We start from the raw sequence: 23,831 nt of genomic DNA, 5'->3' as shown, positions 1-23,831 counted from the left end.
TGTTGTCACATTTCATTTTAAGTATTTTACTTTTATTCAATAAGTACAATTATCAAGACTAAAATTTAAGTTTTAGGTCTAGAAAAAAAATTAAGCTCTGAAATTCTTAACCAATCAGAACTTTTATCTGTACACACTACTGTTTTTGCTCATGATCAACTATGCCCCATTAAAAAAAAATAATTGTTATTACAGGACAATCAAGGTCAAATTTTGGTTACACTTTTATGACATAAGTAACCAAAACACCATTGTCCGTAAAAAAAAAAAAAAAAAAAATTAAACAAAAACCTGATAATTTAAGAGTATGGCAACAGGTTTTATATTTTTGCTGGTACTTGGGATCAAACCCAGGGGCCTCACATGGCAGGCAAGCACTCTTCCATTAAGTCACATCTCCAGACTTAAACAAGCTATCATACATAGTTCTTGACTTAAAAAAAAAAAAAAAAAAAAAAAGTACTTGGGAATTACTGAAATAATAAGCACACGCCGTATTATCACATTTCCTATTTCAGAGAAGAGGCATTAAGTATTCATGTCATTAGTTTATTTACAAACATCTAGTATGCTATGAATCCAAGAGTTTGATTCATTTTTCAGAGATTGCACCTCTTAAAACAGTCTTCGTATCTGCAAAATAAAAACAAAAATTAATGGCATCAGAAAATACCACTCATTTTATAGAAGTTGAGTAGTTATCATTAATATATTGTCCATCAGTCTGGTACATCAGAAAGCGTTTACAGTATCATGACTTCATTCATACTGATTTGCTTCATCATATGCACCAAAACTTTTTATATTAGTAATCTGGGTTAATTATTCCCTATCTAAAATTATAGACTTTCCTTTCTAAGGTATATTTTGAAATTTACACCCCACAGAGCTTCCCAAAATATTACTTTGGGAAACTCTATTCACAATTATGCTAAATAAATCTTTTATTCACACACAGGCAATCTGCAAACCTACCAATACATAAGACTTCTTTGTGCGAGTAGTAACACATATTCTGTTAATGAAACTTCTCAACTTTGGCACCAATGGCTTTTTACCTTAGAAAAATAAAAAATATCCCCATAGACACAGCAATATGCTCCACTGTGGTGCAAAATCATTCTCACTGGAGAATCATTGAACTTATTTCCTCAGGATGTAGGAACTGATTAGGCACAGATTTATCACTGCAAAAATATCTGGGAATGATACAAATTCAAGGAGTACTAGAAGCATTTTATCTCCTGGGTTTTTTTTATATATTAAATCAGCTTTGCAAGGCTAGATTTTAAGAAAAAGGAGTACAATGACCATTTTATAAAAGGAAATAAAGAGACATGTTCTAAGCCATTTATTTTAGTAAAAGTACTGGAGAGAATATATATCATCAATCAGTTTTTAGAACTGTACCTGATTTAAAGCACAAGCTCTGGAATAAGACTGCCTGGGTAAAATTTCCAGATCACAGTCACTAGCTATGGAATCTTGGGCAACATGACATCTTTGTGTCTCAGATGAGGTTACTATCACCAACATAACAGGTTTGCTGGGGAACTGCATGAGATTATCCATATCAAGTGTATTCAATAAACACTGGCCACTATTTATCAAAGAAATATTTTTTATAGGCTTATGAACTTGCCTCCACTGGTATGACACCTATACTTCAGGAATCAGTCCTACATAACAATGTATTTGTGTATGGGGTCTTTTTTTTTTTTTTTTTGGTGTGGGGAAGGGGTACAGTATAAAACACAAAGGACTGCTTTAGGAAGATCAATAATCCATTAATTACCTGTTATGTGGATGAATTAGAACGTCCTTACTTCTTAAGCAGTTGGTGTCTTACTATGAAGAAAGGGGCAGCAAATCCTGATCCAAAGTATAAGGTCATCATAACCAGTAAGCGCCACTTGTTTTCCACTGAAAATGGCAAATTCTGTTGGGAAAGAAAACAAGCAACCAAAGTAAAACTGCAAATCATCTGATTTTATAGGTCAAAATACACAAGGAATGAGAAGTGTGAGTGTGCACATGTAGTCTTACATAATCAGGTGTACAAGTTAACACCAAAAGGTAATACATACTTGGCTTTTCTGAACACCTAGCAGTCATCTTAGGGACTCAAGGGTAAAAGTCACATTTTTATTTAATAAAATTCTCTACAAACTAATTATTTCAGTAACAAAAAGCACTATTCTAGTTAACTGTTTATTACCAACCAGCCACCTGGTACACGGAAAAGTCAACTGCACTACAAAGTTTGATTTTTTAATAACATGGCTATAACCTCTACATCCAGTCTCTGCCCTTTACTAGTAGGCCTCACGTAATCCTCCATGGTTGTCACTGCTAAGACACGACTTAAGATCAATACACCTGAGACTAAAGCTAGTCTCAACCGGCGAGGGCAATTAGGTAAAGAAAACTTGTACAATACTCCAGGCTTTCATTCCTCATCACTTTCCAATGACCTTCACTCCGGGCCCCATGCCCTTCCCAATTCGGCTTTAAGCCAGGGCACCTGCAGCGGCAGTCTTCCAGGCCTCCCAGATCTTGGCGGCAAAGGGGCCGCTGACTGGGGAGACCAGGCCAGCTTGCGCGCTCTGCCTGCCCTTTCCTTTCTGCAGCTACGCGCTTGGGTCCCAGCTTTCTCCAGGAGTTCCCAGCTTGCCATTTCCCTCTCCACAGCTCTTAGGCAGTCCTGGAGCAGGCGAGTGGCAGCCAAGTATTCCCTCCACCAACGAAGCCGGGCCCTTACACACTAACCTTCCCGGGACCCTCCTCATAGTGGCTCCGACGGACGACCGAAGTGGTGAACCGCCGAATGCTCTGTCCCAACATGGCGCTGCTGGGGCCTCAGCGAAGAGCGCAAAGACCGCAGGCGGAAGAACAGCTTCACCTCGTCCGCTTCCCTCGACCTTGTTCCTCAGCGTGAAGAGAAGGAAAGGGAAGTTGGGAAATGGGGCAGAGACTTCCGGAAACGGAAGAAAGCGGCGGTCTCCGAGGCTTATGGGAATTGTAGTTCAGTAGCACTCGGCGCCTTTTCGGCCTCGAAGGATTATGGGAAATGTGGTCTGGCGTGGGACTGCGGGAGTGAAATAACCTAGAGATTTCTTAACAATGATGATTCATTCAGACCTTAGCCCTTTATATGAGTTCAGATCTGGGATTCTTGGGGACCTTTTCCATAACCTATTTTATCGAGTTAAGTGAATCACTTTCATCCAGTGTGTCCAGTTTATGGAACAGGACTGTACTTTTCTGTAAACCTATCGCTTCTTTGTGTATGTGAATGTGATCTGCAATACTTTGCCAACATTGAGAGTTGTGTAATATGATTTTACGTGGAGAAAGTAAGCATAAAAACAAGTAACTAAACAACGGATTACACAAAAGATGTTAGAAAGCTGAGTTAGAGCTCTAGGAGATGGTTTCCTGAGAATATAGGGAACTGAATATATGGAGAAGGATGGAGAACAGAGAAATTTCAAGGCAATATGTCGCAAGTGTGGAAGAAAAAGGCATCCTCTGATATCTGGAGCTAGCCTAGAGCTCCCCTGGGCTAGGAATTAGTGTATTCCTGCTGACAATATGCAGTTTCATAGGACATCAGCATAAGATAAGACCACTTATTGGTGGATGGATCAAGGAAAGAATTAGTCCCCTGTGTAATCATTTGAACACAGATAAAACATAAATATTATCCAAGCCACTGTTAAACTGAAATAAGTTTTGTCTAAACCTGTCTCTGCATTTGGTGATAAAATTTAGCCCAAAGCAACCTCTGTACATAGTGTCCTATACCCTAGCTCAGTCGTGCAAATTGTAATCAGACAATAACATAGTTGTAATTCAGCCAGTAACAGCAATTTAACTTCAGCAAATCACAGGCTGCCAATTTATCAGACCATGACTCTATAAAGCAAGTGATGACCAGAGTCAATAGGGTTGTTTCTGTATGTCACTTTTCTCTGGCTGTAAAGATAACATGCACATGGTGGGGTGGAGCATTATGATTTGTCTTTGTTCTGGAAAGCTGTTGGTTTTACAAACTTTTCCAAGTAAACTTCGTTAAATTTAAACGTTGTCAGTTTTTCTTCTAATACCATATAAGTGACCAAACATCACCTTATCTGGTTTAATATGATGGCTTCTGCCTCTTAAGCAATTAAAGCCTTAATCTTGGTCTAATCTTTTTTCTTCCTAAGAAAGATTTAGAAAGACAGCCACTATCCTGGAAAGCAAACCCAAATTCTGTAAGACCTTTCTGACATTTTACTGAGAACTGTGAGACACATGATTCATCATGTAAGTTCTCCCTACTGCAATTTATAGTAAATACAATTTGTTCAATTTTAAGTGTGTTTCTGATACCACCAGTTATAGGTGATGAGTTCTGCTTCCTCACATGTTGAAGTTTGAACATTAGAAAAGAACACTGAGGCAAGCATATAAAGCAAGGTTTATTTTAAAAAGGGGTAACATAGATTTATCCTGGGAGGAAGAAAGGGGCCATAGCTGGTATTCTGGTATCCCAAGAAGCTAGGTGTTCTGCCCTTTTCTATGTCCTAGGCTTCCTTTGTTCTCCTGCCCTCTTCCCCTATCTCTCTCCTTCCTGCTTATGATGGCCAAAAGGTGGAAAACACGGGGGTAGAAAAAGGAAGGGCAGGATGGAGCCGCCCAGGACACATTAATTTACAACTTTATAGCTCCCTGTAGGAAGGGGCAATTCCTGGGACAGGTCATTTTAGCAACAGGTTGGAGCAGGGGCATGTTCTTGATAAGGGTGCAGGAAGGACTCTGAAAGAATTAACATTCTAATCCCTCAGGAGACAATCTCCAACTAAATGTAAGAAATTGTACTTTTCTGAAGGGTCTCTGAAAATTCATAGAAGAGAGGTGCAGGGCACTCAGGTGCCAGATATGTGATTGAAGTAATCCTGGACCTTCCAGTCAAGGTTCTGGACCTTCCAACGGAGGTCTTGGACCTTACTCAGCCACCAGCTAAATCAATGATGTAAATGAATGCTATGTTAATCAGAGTTGAGCCTCCCAAACTGTTCATCTACAGATTAAAGTGGTTGTTCATTCAAGCCTTTAAGTTTATGGAGGGGAGAAAAGCTTGAATAAATATGGCAAATTTTTATTTTTTAAATAATGTGGTAAATTAAAGATGACAACAATTTCCTTGTGATGCTTTCCATTGAATGGTGAAGTTTAACAGGCTTTTCTTGACTTTAGCAGCCAGATTGACCAAAAGAATGGAATAGAGTGACATTCTGATACTTCTGAAGCTAACTCATCAAAATCCTTGCAGCTTCCACTCATGCAACTTGGATGTTTTCTTAGGATAAATCAACATATGAGAAATCTAACTATTCCTAGACTTTCAGGACTAGGAAAATGTCCAAGTTAGCCATATAGAGAACCCACACAATGAGGAGGAGGTTCAGAGAAAGGGAGAGGAAGAGAGAACGAGGAGTAGTGGGTGAAGGAAAAAAGATGCAGGAGAACGAGATGGAAAGGTATGTTCCATGAGCGCCTAGTGAGTATTGCTAGCTAAGTCCAGACATTAGAAGTACAAATAAAGAAGCCTTCAGGTGACTCTAGTTACAGTCTTATTTGCTTACAACTTTATGAAATGGGTTAAACAAAATGAGCCCATCAGCTCACAGAACTGTAAGATAAAAATAAATTGCTGACCACTAAGTTTTGGGGTAGTTTTTTTTTTTTTTTTTTTTAATGCAGGAATAGAAACTTGCAACAGGTATCACACACTATTTCTTTCACAAGGAGGTTAAAAATCTACATTCAGATCATAATAGCTGGCAAGAAAAATGGAAATCATTCTAGAGAAACTTTGGATTCAGCATGATAAACTTTTATTACAAATTGCATTTTAAGGGAAATGAAACATTTCATAAATTGATTGGTATAAAATGGAAAACACCTTTAAGTATAGAAGATTTACTCCAAAATTATATTTTAAAAATAAAATCTAATTATTTTAAGTAGTAACTAGGGTGTATGTCATAGAATTAGCAATGTACTTTCTAGATTCACACAAGTCTTTGGAGATTGAAATTACATTATATAGAACAGCATAACTAAAAATTAAAATATAATATTTGTTATTTCTTTATATAGCTTCTATATTAGATTTTTAAGGACTAGGTTCAAGCTTACTTAAAATAAATTATTTAGTGAAGAAATTATGTTTCCAACCTACTTTGCAAAACTCAAATTAATGAATTCTTTTGATCTTGAGTTTATATAGCTTCTTGCTACTACAGCATTGAAATCAAAACTCTGTGTTAACATCTATTTGAAATTTTACATTTACAGGTAATGGACCTGGTTTCAGAAAAAGAAAAATATGTGATTCACTGAGGAAGTTAGGACTGGGAATTGTTTTGCCACTTTTCTGAATGACTTCATGATGACCCACAGGAAGACAAAGTTGGGGGGGAAAGCTTACTTAATAATCTATGTATGTCACTCTTCATCTTGCTTTCTTAAAAAAAAAAATCTTTCCCTTTTCTTATCTCCTGTTATATACTTCAAAACTCTATCGCCATGTTGCTTACTTTGAGAAGCCTTCCTAAAACACTTAAAAGAAATCAATTTGTTTTTCATTTAAGGTTAGCTACAATTTAATTTGTAATGCCACTCATAGTGGCAATCTCATGCACTATAATTAGTTGTGTATGTTGCCAGCTCCTTACTAGACCATATGCTTCTTAAGAAAAAAAAACAAACTATGTTTTAAGTATCTTTGCATCCTTTCACATAGTAGGTGCTCATTATAATTATGTAATAGAAGGAATGGATAAAGCACTATTGTACTCGTTATAAACTATCCTAGTGATTCTTCAGTCGAGTAGTCCCTGGTGCACATAGGTATTTTTTGCAGTGCCTCATTGTACCCTTAATTCTATTTCTACTCTTCAAATATATTAATGAAAGTTAACATTATATGGTTTTTACCATAGACTTTACATGTAAGACCTCATTTAATCCTCATAATAATTCTATGAAGGAACTCTCACTATCATTACCTTCATTTTATAAATAAGACTGATGAGATTCAATGAGTTTAAATAACTTGCTTGAGCCCCCAGAGATATCAACCAGAACACTGTGATTTAAACCAAATTCAATCTGATTTCAAAATCCCTGCTCAAAATCCTTCTACACAATTTCCTGATTGAGTTGATCAGTAGATATATTGATCACATTCTAGATGAAGGAGTGGGTGGAATTCAATTAAAACACGACTGGATATAGATTAAATTGTGTATGTGTATATAGGCTCTTTGTAACTTGCTGCTCCATCTACTGCTCCATGAGTCTGAATGGATCTTTCAGATGCAGGTGGAATCAGAGATGGACTATTCTCCAGATTCCAGACTCCTGAGTCCTTTGCATGGTTGGATGGTGGAAGGGCAGGCCAGTCAGCCAGGTCCAGTGATCTCTGAATCAGCAGAGCACTGAATTTGTGCTTCTACCATATCCTATTGTTTTATGGAAGATTCAAAGGCACTGCTTTTGGATTCATTAAACAAATACAACACAGGAAATGATTATTTCCTCTGATATTTTCTCAGAGAAGTCAAACCTATCAGAGCTTGGGACTAGAGCTAAATTCAGTCTGCCTTTCTCAACATTGTCCTCTTAGCTCCTTGACTAGCATGACAGTGGATAATTTCTGGAGGAGGCTGTTGGGCTTTATCATCTTTAAGGTGATCCTTCACTGCTAGGAAGAGGTAAAGAACTCTTGGGTTCTTCTTAGGTTATTATTTTTATTTTAGAACATTTGGAAATAACTTTAAACTTATGAAAAAATAGCACAAATAGAATTAGTACAAGTATGAGTGCTGTTTTTAACATTTTATTCCATTGTCTATTATTTACATTTACACTCTTCATATATTTTTTCCTGAATGATTTAAGCATAACTTAAATCATGCTACTTGAACCCGAAATAGTTCAATGTGTATTTCCTAAGAATAGAGCTATTACCTTACATAATTGCTATTAACTCCATAGATTTATATTAATATCTGTGCCAGTTTTGTCAGTGTATCTACTAATGTCCTTTATAGCTTTATTACTTTTTTCTTTAAATCTCCAGTACAATCAAGTCTAGGAGCAGATATTGCATTTAGCCATTATAACTCTCTCTTTAGTTTCCTTTCAAGTGGAGACTTTCTGCCTGGTTCATCCCACCACCTGCAGACACCTGCCAGAGCCCAGCCTCCAGCAGAGGACCTCCCTTTTGGACCAGCAGACTACTGCAGGAGCTCAGTCCCAGACCAGATCTGCCCTCACAGACTTGCATGGGATTCAGGGCCAGATCCACACTGCAAGAAAGGAAGACACATAGACAACATGAAAAAATAAGGGAAGAAAATGCCCCAAACAAACCAAGATAATACAATAACAGAACCCACGGGCAGTGAACTTGATGAAATGTCAGAGATGAAATGTTCAGAAGGTTCATAATTAAAATAATCTGTGAATTAAAGAATGACTTAAATGAGCGAATACAGGCAAAAATTGATCACTCCAACAAGGAGACAAGAGAGCAAATACAGTTAGTAAAAGAATACTTCGAGAAAAAGGTAGAGACTCTGAAAAAAAAACAGTTAGAAATACTTGAAATGAAGGATACAATAAGCCAAATAAAAATCTCAATAGAAAGCATAATCAACAGCCTAGATCACTTGGAAGAAAAACGTCAGATAATGAAGACAAAGTATACAATCTGAAAAATAAAGTTGATCACACAGTGAAGACAGTAAGAAACCATGAACAGAACATCCAAGAATTATGGGACAGCATCAAAACACCAAAAGTAATAGTTATTGGGATAGAGGAAGGCACAGAGTTTCAAACCAAAGGAATGCACAATATCTTCAATGAGATAATAGCAGAAAATTTCCCAAGCATGAAGAATAAATTGGAAAACCAAATACAAGAAGCTTACAGGACACCAAATGTACAAAATTACAATAGACCTACACAAAGGCACATTATAATGAAATTGCCTAGCATACAGAATAAGGATAGAATCTTAAAAGCCACAAGAAAGAGGAATCAGATCACATCTAGGAGGAGACCAATTCATATCTCAGCAGATTTTTCAACCCAGACCCTCAAAGACAGGAGATCATGGAACAACATACACCAAGCTCTGAAAGAAAATGAATACCAACCAAGAATCTTATATCCAGCAACACTAAGCTTTAGATTTGATGACGAAATAAAAACCTTCCACAATAAACAAAAGTTAAAAGAATTTACAACTAGAAAGCCTGCATTACAGAACATTCTCAGCAAAATATTCCATGAAGAGGAAATGAAAAACAGGGTTGAAAATCAGCAGAGAGAGAGGTATTACACTAAAGGAAAACCTAATCAGAGGAGAAACTAAGTCACATTAAATACCAAAAAATAAACAAAACTGGCTGCCAATACAAATCATGTCTCAATAATAACCCCTGGGGTTGGGGATGTGGCTCAAGCAGTAACATGCTTGCTGGCACACGCGGGGCACTGGGTTCGATCCTCAGCACCACATAAAAATAAAATAAAGATGTGTGTCCACTGAAAACTGAAAAATAAATATTAAAAAGTTCTCTCTCTCTCTCTTTAAAAAATAATAATAACCCTGAATGTTAGTGGCCTAAACTCACCAATCAAAACACATAGACTAGCAGATTAGATAAGATTGGATTAAAAAAAAAAGACCCAACAATATGCTGCCTCCAAGAGACTCATCTCATAGGAAAAGGTATCCACAGACTGAAGGTGAAGAATTGGGAAGAATCATACCACTCACATGGACTGCAGAAGCAAGCAGGGGTTTCCATCCTCATATCAAATAAAGTGGACTTTAAGCTAAAGTCAGTCAAATTTGATAAAGAAGGACACTACATACTGCTTAAGGGAACCATATACCTACAAGACTTGACAATCATAAATATATATGACCCAAACAATGGAGCATCTACATTCATCAAACAAACTCATTTCAAGTTCAAGAGTCAAATAGACCACAGCACAATAATTTTGGGTGATTTTAACACACCTCTTTCATCACTGGATAGATCTTCCAAATAAAAGCTGAACAAAGAATCTAGAATTCAATAATACAATCAATAATTTAGACATAACTGACATATACAGAATATTTCATCCTTCAGCAAGGGAATTTCTTCTCAGTAGCACATGGTTCCTTCTCTTAAATAGACCATTTACTATGCCACAAAGCAACTCTTAGCAAATATAAAAAAGTAGAGCTACTACCCTTTATTCTATCAGATCATAATGGAATGAAATTAGAAATCAATGATAAAATAAGAAATAAAAGATACTCCAACACCTGGAGGCTAAAAAATATGCTACTGAATGAACAATGGGTTGAAGAAGACATTAAAGAGGAGATTAAAACATTTTTAGAGGTGAATGAGAACACAGATACAATATATTGAAATCTCTGGGATACTATAAAGGCAGTTCTAAGAGGAAAGTTCATTGCATGAAGTTCATTCCCTAAAAGAAGAAAAAGTCAACAAATAAATGACTTAACATTGCATCTCAAAGCCCTAGAAAAAGAATAAATCAACACCAAAAGCAGAAGACAGGAAAAAATTAAAATCAGAACTGAAATCAATGAAATTGAAACAAAGGAAACAATTGAAAAAATTGACAGAACAAAAAGTTGGTTCTTTGAAAAAAAATAAAATTGACAGACTCAGCCATGCTAATGAAGAGGAGAGAGAAAACTCAAATTTCTAACATATGTGATGAAAAAGGAAATATCACAATGGACACTACAGAAATACAGAAGATAATTAGAAATTATTTTGAAAACTTAAACCCCAATAAAATACAAAATATTGAAGGCATCAACAAATTTCTTAAGTCATATTAGTTGCCTAAATTGAATCAGGATGATATACACAATTTAAACAAATCAATTTCAAGTGACAAAATAGAAGATGCCATCAGAAGCCTACCAACCAAGAAAAGCCCTAGACCAGATGGATACACCACGAGTTCTATAAGACCTTTAAAGAATAACTAATGCCAATACTCTTCAATTTATTTCAGGAAACAGAAAAAAAAGAGGCATCACTTCCAAACTCAATCTCTGAGGCCAATATAACCCTGATTTCAAAACCAGGAAAAGACACACCAAAAAAAGAAAACTTCAGACCAATATCTCTAATGAACATAGATGCAAAAATTTCCAATAAAATTCTGGCAAATCAAATACAAAAATATATCAAAAAGACAGTGCACCATGATCAAGTGGGATTTATCCTAGGGATGCAAGGGTGGTTCAACATACAGAAATCAATAAATCTAATTCATCATATCTATAAACTTAAGGATAAGAATCATATGATCATCTCAATAGACACAGAAAAAGCATTTGACAAAATACAGCACCTCTACATGTTCAAAACACTAGAAAAACTAGGGAAAACAGGAATATATCTCAACATCTAGCTATGCTAAGCCCCAGGCCAACATCATTCTAAATGGAGAAAAATTGAAGGCATCCCCTCTAAAAACTGGAACAAAACAGGGATGCCCTCTTTTACCACTTTTATTTAACATGGTTCTTGAAACACTGGCCAGAGCAATTAGACAGACAAAAGAAATTAAAGAGATACACATAGAAAGAGAAGAACTTAAATTAGCACTATTTGCTGACGATATGATTCTATACCTAGAAGACTCCAAAAATTCCACCATCAAGAACTAGTAAATGAATTTAGCAAAGTAACAGGACATAAAATCAACACCCATAAATCAAAGGCATTTCTGTATAACAGTGACAAATCCTCAGAAATGGAAATGAGGAAAACTATCCAATTTATAATAGCCTAAAAAAAATACATGGGAATCAACTTAATGAAAGAGGTGAAAGATTTATACAATGAAAACTATGGAACCCTAAAGAAAAAAAATCAAAGAAGACCTTAGAAGATGGAAAGATCTACCTTGCTCTTGGATAGGCAGAATTAATATTATCAAAATGACCATACTCCCAAAAGCAGTGTACAGATTTACTGCAATTCTGAGGAAAATCTCAATGGCATTCCTCATAGAAATAGAAAAAACAGTCATGAAATTCATCTGAAAAAATAAGAGACCCAGAATAGCTAAAGCAATCCTTAGCAGGAAGAGTGAAGCAGGTGGCATCACCATATCAGACCCTAAAATACACTCCAGAGCAATAGTAACAAAAACAGCATGTTAGACACATAAACAGACTGTTAGACCAATGGTACAGAATAGAGGACACACAGACTAACCCACACAATTACAATTATCTTATATTAGACAAAGGCCCCAAAAACATGCATAGGAGGAAAGATAGCCTCTTTAACAAATGATGCTTGGAAAACTAGAAATCCATATGCAACAGAATGAAATTAAACCCCTATCTCTCACCATGCACAAAACTCAACTCAAAATGGATCAAGGACCTAGGAATTAAACCAGAGAACCTGCATCTAATAGAAGCAAAAGTAGGCCCTAATCTCCATCATGTGGGATTAGACCCCAACTTCCTTAATAAGACTCCTTTGGCACAAGAATTAAAATCAAGAATCATTAAATGGGATGGACTCAAACTAAAACGTTTCTTTTGAGCAAAGAAACAATCTGTGAGGTGAATAGAGAGTCTACATCTTGAAAGCAAATTTTTACCCTTCACACATTATATAGAGCACTAATCTCTAGGGTATATAAAGAACTCAAAAAGCTAAACACCAAAATAATAACTAAACCAATAAATGGGCCAATTACCTGAACAGGTATGTCTCAGAAAATGATATTCAATCAATCAACAAATATATGAAAATATGTTCATCATTGCTAGTAACTAGAGAAATGCAAGTCAAAACAACTCTAAGATTTCATCTCACTCTAGTCAGGATGGTAGTTATTAATAATACAAACAACAATAAGTGTTGTCAAGGATGTGGGGAAAAAGGTACACTCATACATTGCTGGTGGGACTGCAAATTAGTGCAGCCAATATGGAAAGCAGTATGGAGATTCCTTGGAAAATTGGGAATGGAACTACCATTTGACCTAACTATCCCTCTCCTCTGTCTATATGCAAAGGACTTAAAACCAGCATACTACAAGGACACAGCCACATCAATGTTATAGCAGCCCAATTCACAATAGCTAAATTTTAGAACCAACTTAGATGCCCTTCAGTAGATGAATGGATGAAAAAAATGTGGCATTTATACACAATGAAATATTCTCAGCAATAAAAGAGAATAAAATCATGGCATTTGAGGTAAGTGGATGGAGTTGGAGGAGATAATGCTAAGTGAAGTTAGCCAATCCCAAAAAACTAAATACCGAATGTTTTTTCTGACATAAGGAGGCTGATTCATAGTGGAATAGGGAGGGGGAGCATGGGAGGAGTAGATAAACTCTAAATAGGGCAGAGGGGTGGGAGGGAAAGGGAGAGGGCATGGGGTTAGAAATGATGGTGGAATGTGATGGTCATCATTATCCAAAGTACATGTATAAAGACATGAATTGGTGTGAACATACTTTATATACAGAGATATGAAATATTGTGCTCTATATGTGTAATATGAATTATAATGAATTCCCCTGTCATATATAAATTAGAATAAATCAATAAAAAAAGAAGTGGAGAATTTCTGTAGCCTTTTTCTTCTATGGTACTAACATGTTGGAATGATATAGCCATCTCTACTTTTTTTTAAGAAAATAGGATAAGCTTTGTTTTGTGTTTGTCTGATATTTTTCCTTATGAATAGATTGAAGTTATATTTTCTTTACCAAATGTTGTATAGGCTATTTCCTTTGTATTTGATGGAATCACATGTGGAGATGCAAAATGTCCACATGCCCCTCACTGGTGATATTTATGTTGATTGCTTAGTTTGATTTTGCACTGAAAAAATTCTATTTTTTCTTTCTTGCACACAATAAGAACTCCATGGCAAGACATGATAAGACCATGCAAATATCCTGTCCCTTACTCCCCCCATACAATTTCTCCTGAATTTATCTGTTGATGATTCTTGCTCAATCATTACCATAATGGTTTTTAAATGATGATTTTTTTTTCCCCAAACCAGCTCTCCTTTCCTATTTACCAGCTGCCCTTAGACATTGGACTGTATGCAAAAGACCTTTCTCCTCCCCTATTTATTTGTTTGTCTATTTATTATTGGTACAGTCTAATTAATTCCTATTTTTCAATGATTTGTAATTTATTACTTAAATACTGTAGTTCCTACAACATCCTAGACTTGGGCATGGTAGCCCCTTCAAGCTGCTACCTGTGCTTTTGTTATATTCTTCCATTGTTTTATATTTTTTTAGTAATTTCTTATTTTATTTCATAACGAGATACTCCTGGCCCATTCATACTTATCCTATTCCAGTCCTGGGAACCAAGCAGCACAACTTTTTTTAAAGTAGGGAATACTAATACCGATGAAGGTCTGGACCTTGGGTGTGTTTGTTGCTGCTAGGATGCATTTGTTTCCTAGTGGCTACACATGCACACTTACATGTGTTTATAAACAGGGGAGTGAAAATGCACATCCACATACTAGAAACCCTGTGTCTTACCAGTACCTCCATTTTAAATCCATACCATATGGTTCTTTCTCACTTTTCTCCACTCCAAATGTTCATGTTCCTTCTTCCACAGTGAGAACACAGTCTCCCCAAAACAGCACACATCAGCACATTTGCTCATTCTTACATTACATTTAAAATAGTTTCAAAATTGCATTCATAATACCATATAAACAAACATTTAAAATGAGTTCAAGGTCTGTGTACTTCTTCCCCAACTCCTATCTCACCCTCCAAACATTCAAGATTGAGGGTATGTATTCAAATTACATGATCTATTTCACTCATTTCTCTATCCTTTCTGCTCCTTTCTTGTTCTTTCTTCCTTGCCTCCTGGTCTCCCTCCCTCCCTCCTTTCTCTTTCTTCTACTAATCTTTCTTCTCTCTCTCTCTTCTACCAGTTTCTCTTACCCAGGAAAGTAATATGGCAGCTTTGGTGCTCCCATAGTCATTCCTATGGTCCACTCTCCTTTATGATTAAAATACTCTGTGTCACTATTTTTGTTCTTATTTTCATGATGTATTTTATCGACTTATTTCTGCTTCTATTGTAGTTATGTCATTATTCACTTACTAATCTCTTTATTCCCTTGTGTATGTATGAACAGCTTTTATTTTCTGTCTTTGACATTGTATGTAAGTTACTCAATCTGTGTATTACTCAACTATGCAAGTGCCTTGCCTTGGGCTTTAAATTATCCCACTCAAAGAGAGAGAATGAACAGTTCTGCTGATGTGGTTTCTCATGCCATTCATATATAGGAATGATCTCTGGTCATTCCACAAGTGATCTTTACCTTGCTCCTAAGTTGCAGCTAAGATGATAGAAATAAATGTAGAGAGGAGGATAGTCTATGAGTAAAGAGCCAACATCTGATATTTTCTCTAGAAGGAAGCGATATAACTTCAAAGCATTTTGATCTTGACCTGACCAGTATAGAGTAAATTTTAGATGTCTTCTAAATTTGTTATTCAGCCAAAGTTTTAGAATAATGTAGAAATTCTTCCTAAATTATTCATTTGGTTTGTGTTGTTTGCATATAGAGCATTGTAAAAACATATTGAGAATGGTTATCTTGTTCACCATTTTATTCCTAAAGGAAGTGGGTTTACTGGAAAGCTAAGGACATTTGAGTTTCAGAGTTTCTCATCTACATGAGCCAATGCTCTGAGAAAGGCCTGTGCAGTAAGCTCACATTATTTACGTTTTTGTAAAAATTTCAAAGTGAGATATTTGAACCATACTAAATTAAAATCTTTGTCTCTTTTTACTAGGGCTTTTCCTCTATTACAATTTCCTTTGGTTTCAGTGGCATAGGAGAAACTGAGAACACTTTTACTTAGGCAGAGTTAATGGAAAGTTAACATGAAATGTTGTTGACAATTAAGTTATCATTAGACTTGTAATATGTTACCACAATTAAGACTTTGATGACAGATTGATTAATGAAGTCATCAATTAGAAGGGTTTTTAAAATTAATCATTGCACAAGAAAATGTAAAATGCCTGAAATCTGATAGCTTATTGTATAAAAGAAACTTGGCAGAAGATTTCTCACACTAGAAAACAATTCAAGAAATGCACATAATATTACAGTAAAAACAATGAGACTGAAACATTTTAGATTATAAATAATTTTTAAAAACTATCCAAGTTTTTAAAAAGTATTTATTTTTGGAATAAATAATAAAATGCTTTTGGAAAGAGTGAATAATTTTTCTAATCTCTCTGTAAAAGGTGATTTTATAAAACTATTGTCTTATGGAGGAGTAGTTAAAGCATATGCAACCCAAACATAGGAAACTGTATTATATTAATCTATCAGCAAATAATGATTAAAATATTATTTTACGTTTTGGGCATTTGTGATTTTTTTGGCCTTTGTTGTATTTAAAGTTTTGAATTTTGTGATTTCTTTTTTTCTTCTAAATACTCACTTCCACATATATTTTGTTTAATGCTTTGTGGGTTTTTATTCCCATAAATGTATCTTTTCTTTATGATCCACATCTGCCTGCCCCCTAGAAAAATGTTTACAGAGATAGAAATTTTGTCAGATCACAAAGTACCTTTACTTATAAGAATACATTTTTAAAATGTGTCCTTTTTTGGCAAGTATATCAAAATGTTCATGCTACAAGGTGATTTTATTCAATACACTAGGCTCCAAAATGACTTCTGTGTGTTTCTAAATATCAAATCCACCTGAAGTTGCTTTGATAATAGGATATTTCAAGAATGTGTAAGTAGCAAAAATGGTTTAGAATATGAGAAACTAAAACAAGGAGCACACATACACACCCACGCATGAAAGTCTCATTACTTTTGAATACCACATTTGCCTTAAAATCATTTCATGTCCCGATCCCAATTTCTTTACCTAATCTCAATGTAGGTTCAAGGATGGTTGAGTTTTCCTCATATATGATTATTTGTCATTGGGACTTGCCGAGTACAGATGGATACATTTCTATAAGATGAATATAGAAACTAACATATCCCAATATGAAAATCACTGATTCTAGTTATATTTACATTCCATCTCTGAGTTGGCTTAATTTACAATGACAGTTGCTACTATTGCTTTTTAAATTCACTGTGGTATCTCCTGTTTGTTTCTATAACTGGACTACTAAGTGATTAAGTAGTTTGACTTATTTATTTTAGAGAAACATAATTTAAATGCTCTCTGATATTTTAAAAATGAACTTGACCCATGTTTAAAATACAAATCCTTAGAGTGGAAGCAAGAAAAATACTAGAAATACAGTAATTCCTCCACCTCTCCTCTGTGGTTTTGCTTTCTATGATTTCCATTACCTACAGTCAAGCACTGTCCAAAAACTTTCAGTGAAAAATCTCAGAAATAAACAATTCATGAGTTTAAAATTTTTTTGTGCACCAATCTGACAGCATGATGAAATATCACACTGTCCTGCTCCTTCCCACCTGGGATATGAGTCACCCCTTTGTCCAGCATATCCGTACTACTGGCATGTTTATTATCTAGCGGCCATCTTCATTATCAGATCCACTGGCACAATACTTTAGTGCCTGTGTTCAAGTGACCTTTCTGTTGTTGCAACTGCTATGTCACAGTGCCCACATCATGCACTTCATGTCATCTCATCATGTTGGCATTACACCATCTCACATCATCAAAAGAAGGGTGAGTACAGTACAGTAAAATATTTTGAGAGAAAGAGACCACATTTAACATAACTTTTATTACAGTATACTGTTATAATCCCTCTGTTTTATTATTATCTACTCTTAAGTCATATTGTGCCTAATATATAAATTAAACTTTTCCATTGACATGTATGTGTAGCTCAAAACATAATACAGGAATCATTACCATCTGCATTTTTAGGCATGCACTGGAAGGTATGGCATGTATCCTCTGCTGGTGAGGGGAACTACTCTATTTGAGAGTAGGCCTGACTTTCTTGTACTCTATATGATGAATGTAAATAAACTTGCATCTTGTTATCTGAAATATTTATTTGTAATCAGGCTTGACATTGCTGATGGATGGATAGAAGCTGCTACTATATTTCTATTACTTAGATGAGATTAAAGGTACCAGACTGACCCTCTTCAAAATGGATTGACAACTACATGGTTAATACAGTCCATCAAAATGTGTTTGTTTATGCTATAGCAGTTTTTGTATTTGGCTTTTCACTTTGGACTCATAATTAAAAAGAATGGGATTTACTTGAGAAAAACATTTATACCCTTTGAGTAAATTATTACTGCATTCACCCAAGAGTTGTTTTAAACATGCCAACTAATTATAAAATTATTACACAAAGTGGGTTAGGTTTAATTACCAGTTCTCTTCACATCCCTCATTGAACAATATTCTAAAACTGTATCATTGCCCTGAATTGTGCTCAGCCATCTTCTTACCACCTTGTACTAAGGGATTTTATAAATAATAGACTTATAAAAAAAACTCATTGCTGGGTCTTCTGTGAGAATTTTTTTTTTCCTGAGAATGTGGTTTAATACATTTCACAGTGTCATTTTTATGAAGACCCATAGGAGAAATTTCTCTTTGGTCTTCGAAGTAGAATAAACCTGCTTCTTCTGGTTAGTGGATTTGCTTTTGCCTTATGGGAACTGTGAATAACAAACTTCATTGTGCTTTCCTCTTCATTCTGGTTGCTAGAAAGCTTAAAGCTAAATATGTGACCACCTCCTGTGGAGATGATGGACATACTTTGTGTACTTTACTCTTGATTCCATCTTATTTTCTAAATTTATTTACCTTAGCTTCACTTTTCTCCTGGATTTTAAATGTATTTTATCTTGTTTTACAGCATGTGTCTTTGTTCTGTGCTTCATATGATTTCTGGAACAATATATTAGCATGTAAATAAAATAATAAATCATAAATTTTCCTCACATAAAAAACACTGTTGTCTGTTACTTTTATCAAGTTTTCTCTTCTTTGCCTTATGGAACCTGGGCCAGGCAAGATAATTAAGGGTAGCTAATATAATCAATAATCCCCAAATTTAGTGCCTTAATGTAAAATTCAGAGAGATTACATTCTTAACTCACATCACAATCTGAACATGCAATCTTCCACATGGCATTCAGGTGCTACCATCTTAAAGTCCTCTACTCAATACTCTGATTAAACTTGTCAACATGCTAAGGAGAGGAAAATAAAGGCTCATGCAGCACGGTTTGGGGCTAGGTATGTAGGTGACATACATTTCTCATGCTCACATTACATTAGTCAAACCTCTCCCATGCTACAGTGAAGATGCAGGAGGTCTAGAGAACATGGGATTTCTGTGTGTCTGAGAGGAAACTCGAAAAGGCTTGATTGAACATATGTCATCTCCCTCATGGAGAACATCCAGTTTCTGTCTGGAGTCTTACAGAGTGCCTCCGTAAGAATTAGATATTCAGTGGTCAAGTATAATATTGCTTTGATTTGGTAATGGCTGCTAATCTTCATAATTCTTCCTTGTGGCTTTCTTGCTTCTACATATTTCCCTAGAGTTGTACACTCCAAGCAGTATACTGTAGCCTGGCATCAGACTTACCAAGGTTCAAATTCCAGATTACCCTAACTGTTTAGTTTTGGATAAATCATCTGACTTCCCTCATTTTGACATGGGGACAATAATGTTACCTATTTTATAGAATCATTAGGAGAGTTAATTAGCATATTTTCTGTTTTTAAAAAAATTGTTTTAATTAGTTACACATGTAGAGTGTTTTATATTAGTAAATGTCTCTATCATAATCCTCTTCTAGGGTCTCCCCATATATGCCACTATTTAATTAACTTTCTCTCTTTGTTCAATAGATTGGCCATTGAAGTATATTGGTCTAAAATACAAACCAAACCAAACCAAAACCAAAACCAAAAAAAAAAAAAAAAAAACAATAAAAAAAAACAACAAAACCCAAAAGACAAAACTGATTTGCAGCTAGAATTAGAGTTTTAATTTTATCTAATCATTGATGTATGTATCCTAAGTATCCTGTGTAAAGACACTCAGTATTTGCTGAAAATAATGATTAAATAATGTGACAGACTTTAAATCAAATACTGTTTTGAGTCTGAGATTATGACTTGGTTTTTAAAATCAACTTCACTGAGGCATTATTTACTTGTAATAAAACATATATATTTTGAATGCAATGAGTTTGGCAACTGCATATAATTGTTAACCAATATTCCAACTAAGGTTAGAATGTTTCAGTCACCTATGCTTTATTTATTTTACTGCAATTTAATTGTGTAAGTTTATGGGGTTCAGTGTGATAATTTGATACATGTATACAATGTGTAGTAATCAAACCATGATTTATTCTTTGCAATATATTTTCAAATTATTTACATATTAATTGCCTCTGAGCACCATAGCCTTTGATGCATGGCTGTTTTCAAGAATAGAACTACACTCAGCCCAGTATAAGTGAGGCTGTACTGCAGGGCTTCTCAACAACTGAACTATTGATATCCTAGTGCAGATAATCCTTTCCTGAAGGAGATGTCCTGTACATTATAGACCATTTAGCTGCCTTCCTAGGATCTGCCTACCAGACGCAAGTAACAACCTCCTTTTCCCCCAGGTTCCACCCCTCCACCATCCATGACAATCAAACCTGCTTTTAGACATTGTTAAACATCCATCCCCTCTGGTGGAAATGTTCTGTGTTGAAAACCACTGCTCTGTGGCCATCTTTTCAGGGCAATCTGAGTCAACTGAACATACACCTGGTCTGAGCCAATGCTTCTTTACCTGCTACCTGCTGAGATCTAACTGGTAGATTTCCCCCCCGCCCCTCATTTCATTGAACAGGTTAAGGCCTAACTATGTTGGGATCCTGAAGTCCATGGGCAAAATGTCTATCCAATCTCTGCCATCAGTGTGTGCCATCCAGTGCCTGAAATATTGAACATGTGCAGCTTCTATTGATCCTCCCCTCTGTTCCTCACAGCGGCATTAAATCTTAGTTTTATTTTATTCCTGCCTTGTGAATGTGTGCTCTCTGAGAATCACTCATTTAGAAGGTAATGAGCCTATCCTTAGCTCTACCTTCAGAAAAAGACAATTAGTTTTTAATTAAATGAGCTTGTGTGCTTATCCGTGTACCTGGCAAGTAGTAATGCTCAACACTCTGTAGCAGTTGTTATTCCTTTCATACCACTGCTTTTCCACTGTTGCTATTTCCCCCTATTTTTCCTGTGCTAGGGACAATTTGTGTTAAGTCGGTGCTGTCTTCTTCATACTATCCTTTCACTATTTGTGTCAACTGCTGTTGTATTAAGGACACTTGCTCCAGAGATGCTTCTCAAGACTTGCCTATCTTGCCTGCCTGGACTTGTGGATCATGAGTCCCATTTTATATGAATTTTATTTTGAAAATCAGCTTCTGAGGAAACCTCATCATTATTTCATTGGAAAGAAACTGCTTTTCTAAGTGTCACTAGGAAGAGTAATCTCTAAAGGAAAAAAAAAATGTTGCTGTGCCCTGCACAAGGAGGGATCAGATAACTCCATGGAGGCATGAGCAGGCTAAGAAATTAAAAGTCTGAAATCATTAATAAGAAATAAAAGACAAAAGACACAGAAAAAGAGTTTCACAGCAGGGTCTTAGTGGGTGGATTGGACCTGATGGGTCGGATCTCTAACAAAGAGTGAGGCTTTGCTGTATTTATAGGGAAGAACATCAAAGGGACTTATTGTCAGGAAAAGTTCTTCAAGGTAAACAAGAAGGGAAAGGCTGTGGTGAAGTTGGACTGATTGGAGCCCTATCACTTGTGCAGTAAATCTTCCTCCTCTAGGCAATTGGTGCCTCAAGGCTAACTGGGTTCAAGGGTACTCTTTCCACCTCAGGGCAGTAGACATCTGAATCCAAAGCTATCAAACCCATAAATTCTACACCAGGCATGGAATCTGCCCCATTAACAGTGGCCACCAGCAAATGGGTGTCTTTGAGTACTTTCATACTGAGAGAAACCTGAAAGGGCAGTCTAGCTGTCCAAAGCTATGGAGTTCAAAGCAATGATTCATTTGCTGCTCTCCACAAAAAATTAGGACATTCTGTCTTTGATAATTTCCTAATTCTTCACTGTCCTTGTCTGGAAAAGATAGGGGCTCTATACTTTTAACTTGTTTTCAACTAAAAATTTTTGAAAAGTTTTTTAAATTAAAAATATCTATTATACTTCATTAAAGATAAATAAAATACTTTTAAAAAAATAGAAATTTAAAATATGTGAGAACATCTAACTCATCAGATGAGGAAACCAGAACAGTGTTCATTTACTGTGAGGAGAGGAATCCAAATCATGTGGGAAAACCTGAGTGTAGAGGATCATTAAAATGTAGAATATTATTATATTCTGTATTATTTATTATTTGTTATTACAGTCTGTATTCTATGTCATTGTCTATACTAGTATTTGTTATTTCATTATGAGTTATTGCATATTGCCAGCTAGTGAGGCTGGCACCCTATGCTGGGTTTTATGACTTGGTTTTTAAAATCAACTTCACTGAGGCATTATTTACCTGTAATAAAACATATATATTTTGAATGCAATGAGTTTGGCAACTGCATATAATTGTTAACCAATATTCCAACTAAGGTTAGAATGTTTCAGTCACCTATGCTTTATTTATTTTACTGCAATTTAATTGTGTAAGTTTATGGGGTTCAGTGTGATAATTTGATACATGTATACAATGTGTAGTAATCAAACCATGTGTAGTAATCAAACTTTGCTGGGCAAAGAAAGCATGCGAGCACACAGAAATACTTTTTCTTAATCCAGGACGGCTCTTGACCTTAGGGGTCCCTTGGAAAGAGACAGCAAGCAAGCTTGAGACCATTTTTTTTTAAGAGAGGAGGAGAGAGAGAGAGAGAGAGAGAGAGAGAGAGAGAGAGAGAGAGAGAGAAAGAGAGAAAGAGAGAGAGAGAGAGAATTTTTAAATATTTATTTTTCAGTTTTCGGTGGACACAACACCTTTATTTTATCTTTTTTTATGTGGTGCTGAGGATCGAACCCAGTGCCTCTGAGACCATTTTTATTGAGGAGAAAGAAAATTGAGAAAGTTCCACCCAAATGAGGCAAGGGATTGGGTTTCAGGGATGTGGCCCACTCTCACTGGGTGATGCCCACTCCAAGAGCTTGTTCCCTGCCAACCCTAGGTGAGGTCCTCTTGCTTCCTCAAGCAGTGGAAACCAGTCTCACCATCACTCCAGGTTAAGGGTGCTCAGCTCTTATGTAGCAGCTCCCAACAATTACATCCTATATTATTGTCTATATTAATATGTTATGGAATATTCTTACAATTTGTACAGATTATGATGAACTTGGAAAATTTTATTGAAGTGCTTTTTGAATAGACCTTAATTTTATATTCATGGAGCGTAAACATTGGCATCAACTTGGCTTTTGAAATTCTTGTATCCAGAAATAGGAGATGCAAATCTCTGTTGTTCAATCTGTTTTGTCACCAGCTGTTTTCCAGACTTGTTAGAAATTTAAAAATTCATATTGTTTTCTTCTTTCCTCTTTACATTCTTGCTGGAGAAATCTAATACTGAAGGGAGAAAATAATGGGAGAGACTAGAGCGAAGAGAAATGTATGGTTATAAAAAAATAGTGATGAATTAAAAGTTA

At 35.7% G+C, this 23,831-nt stretch overlaps 1 protein-coding gene and 1 non-coding gene across 2 annotated transcripts; both read right to left on the bottom strand.

Annotated features, from left to right (window-relative positions):
* Positions 1 to 533: 533 nt before the first annotated feature.
* On the bottom strand, positions 534 to 2,958 carry LOC107152336 (cytochrome c oxidase subunit 7C, mitochondrial). Its single transcript, XM_015497870.2, has 3 exons — positions 2,770 to 2,958; positions 1,796 to 1,939; positions 534 to 633 (listed from the first exon to the last, which is right to left on the bottom strand). The coding sequence occupies exons 1-2, from the start codon at positions 2,842 to 2,844 to the stop codon at positions 1,823 to 1,825; spliced, it is 192 nt and encodes a 63-aa protein (XP_015353356.1). The 5' UTR covers positions 2,845 to 2,958; the 3' UTR covers positions 534 to 633; positions 1,796 to 1,822.
* On the bottom strand, positions 729 to 791 carry LOC125615838. Its single transcript, XR_007346438.1, has one exon. It is a non-coding gene; the product is annotated as a small nucleolar RNA Z39 (small nucleolar RNA).
* Positions 2,959 to 23,831: the final 20,873 nt, after the last annotated feature.

The sequence above is a fragment of the Marmota marmota genome, unplaced genomic scaffold (genome assembly GCF_001458135.2).
Source record: "Marmota marmota marmota unplaced genomic scaffold, marMar, whole genome shotgun sequence".
Taxonomy (NCBI): Eukaryota; Metazoa; Chordata; class Mammalia; order Rodentia; family Sciuridae; genus Marmota; species Marmota marmota.
Note: the sequence above shows the minus strand (reverse complement) of the source record. Positions and strands in the feature narration are given on the sequence as shown.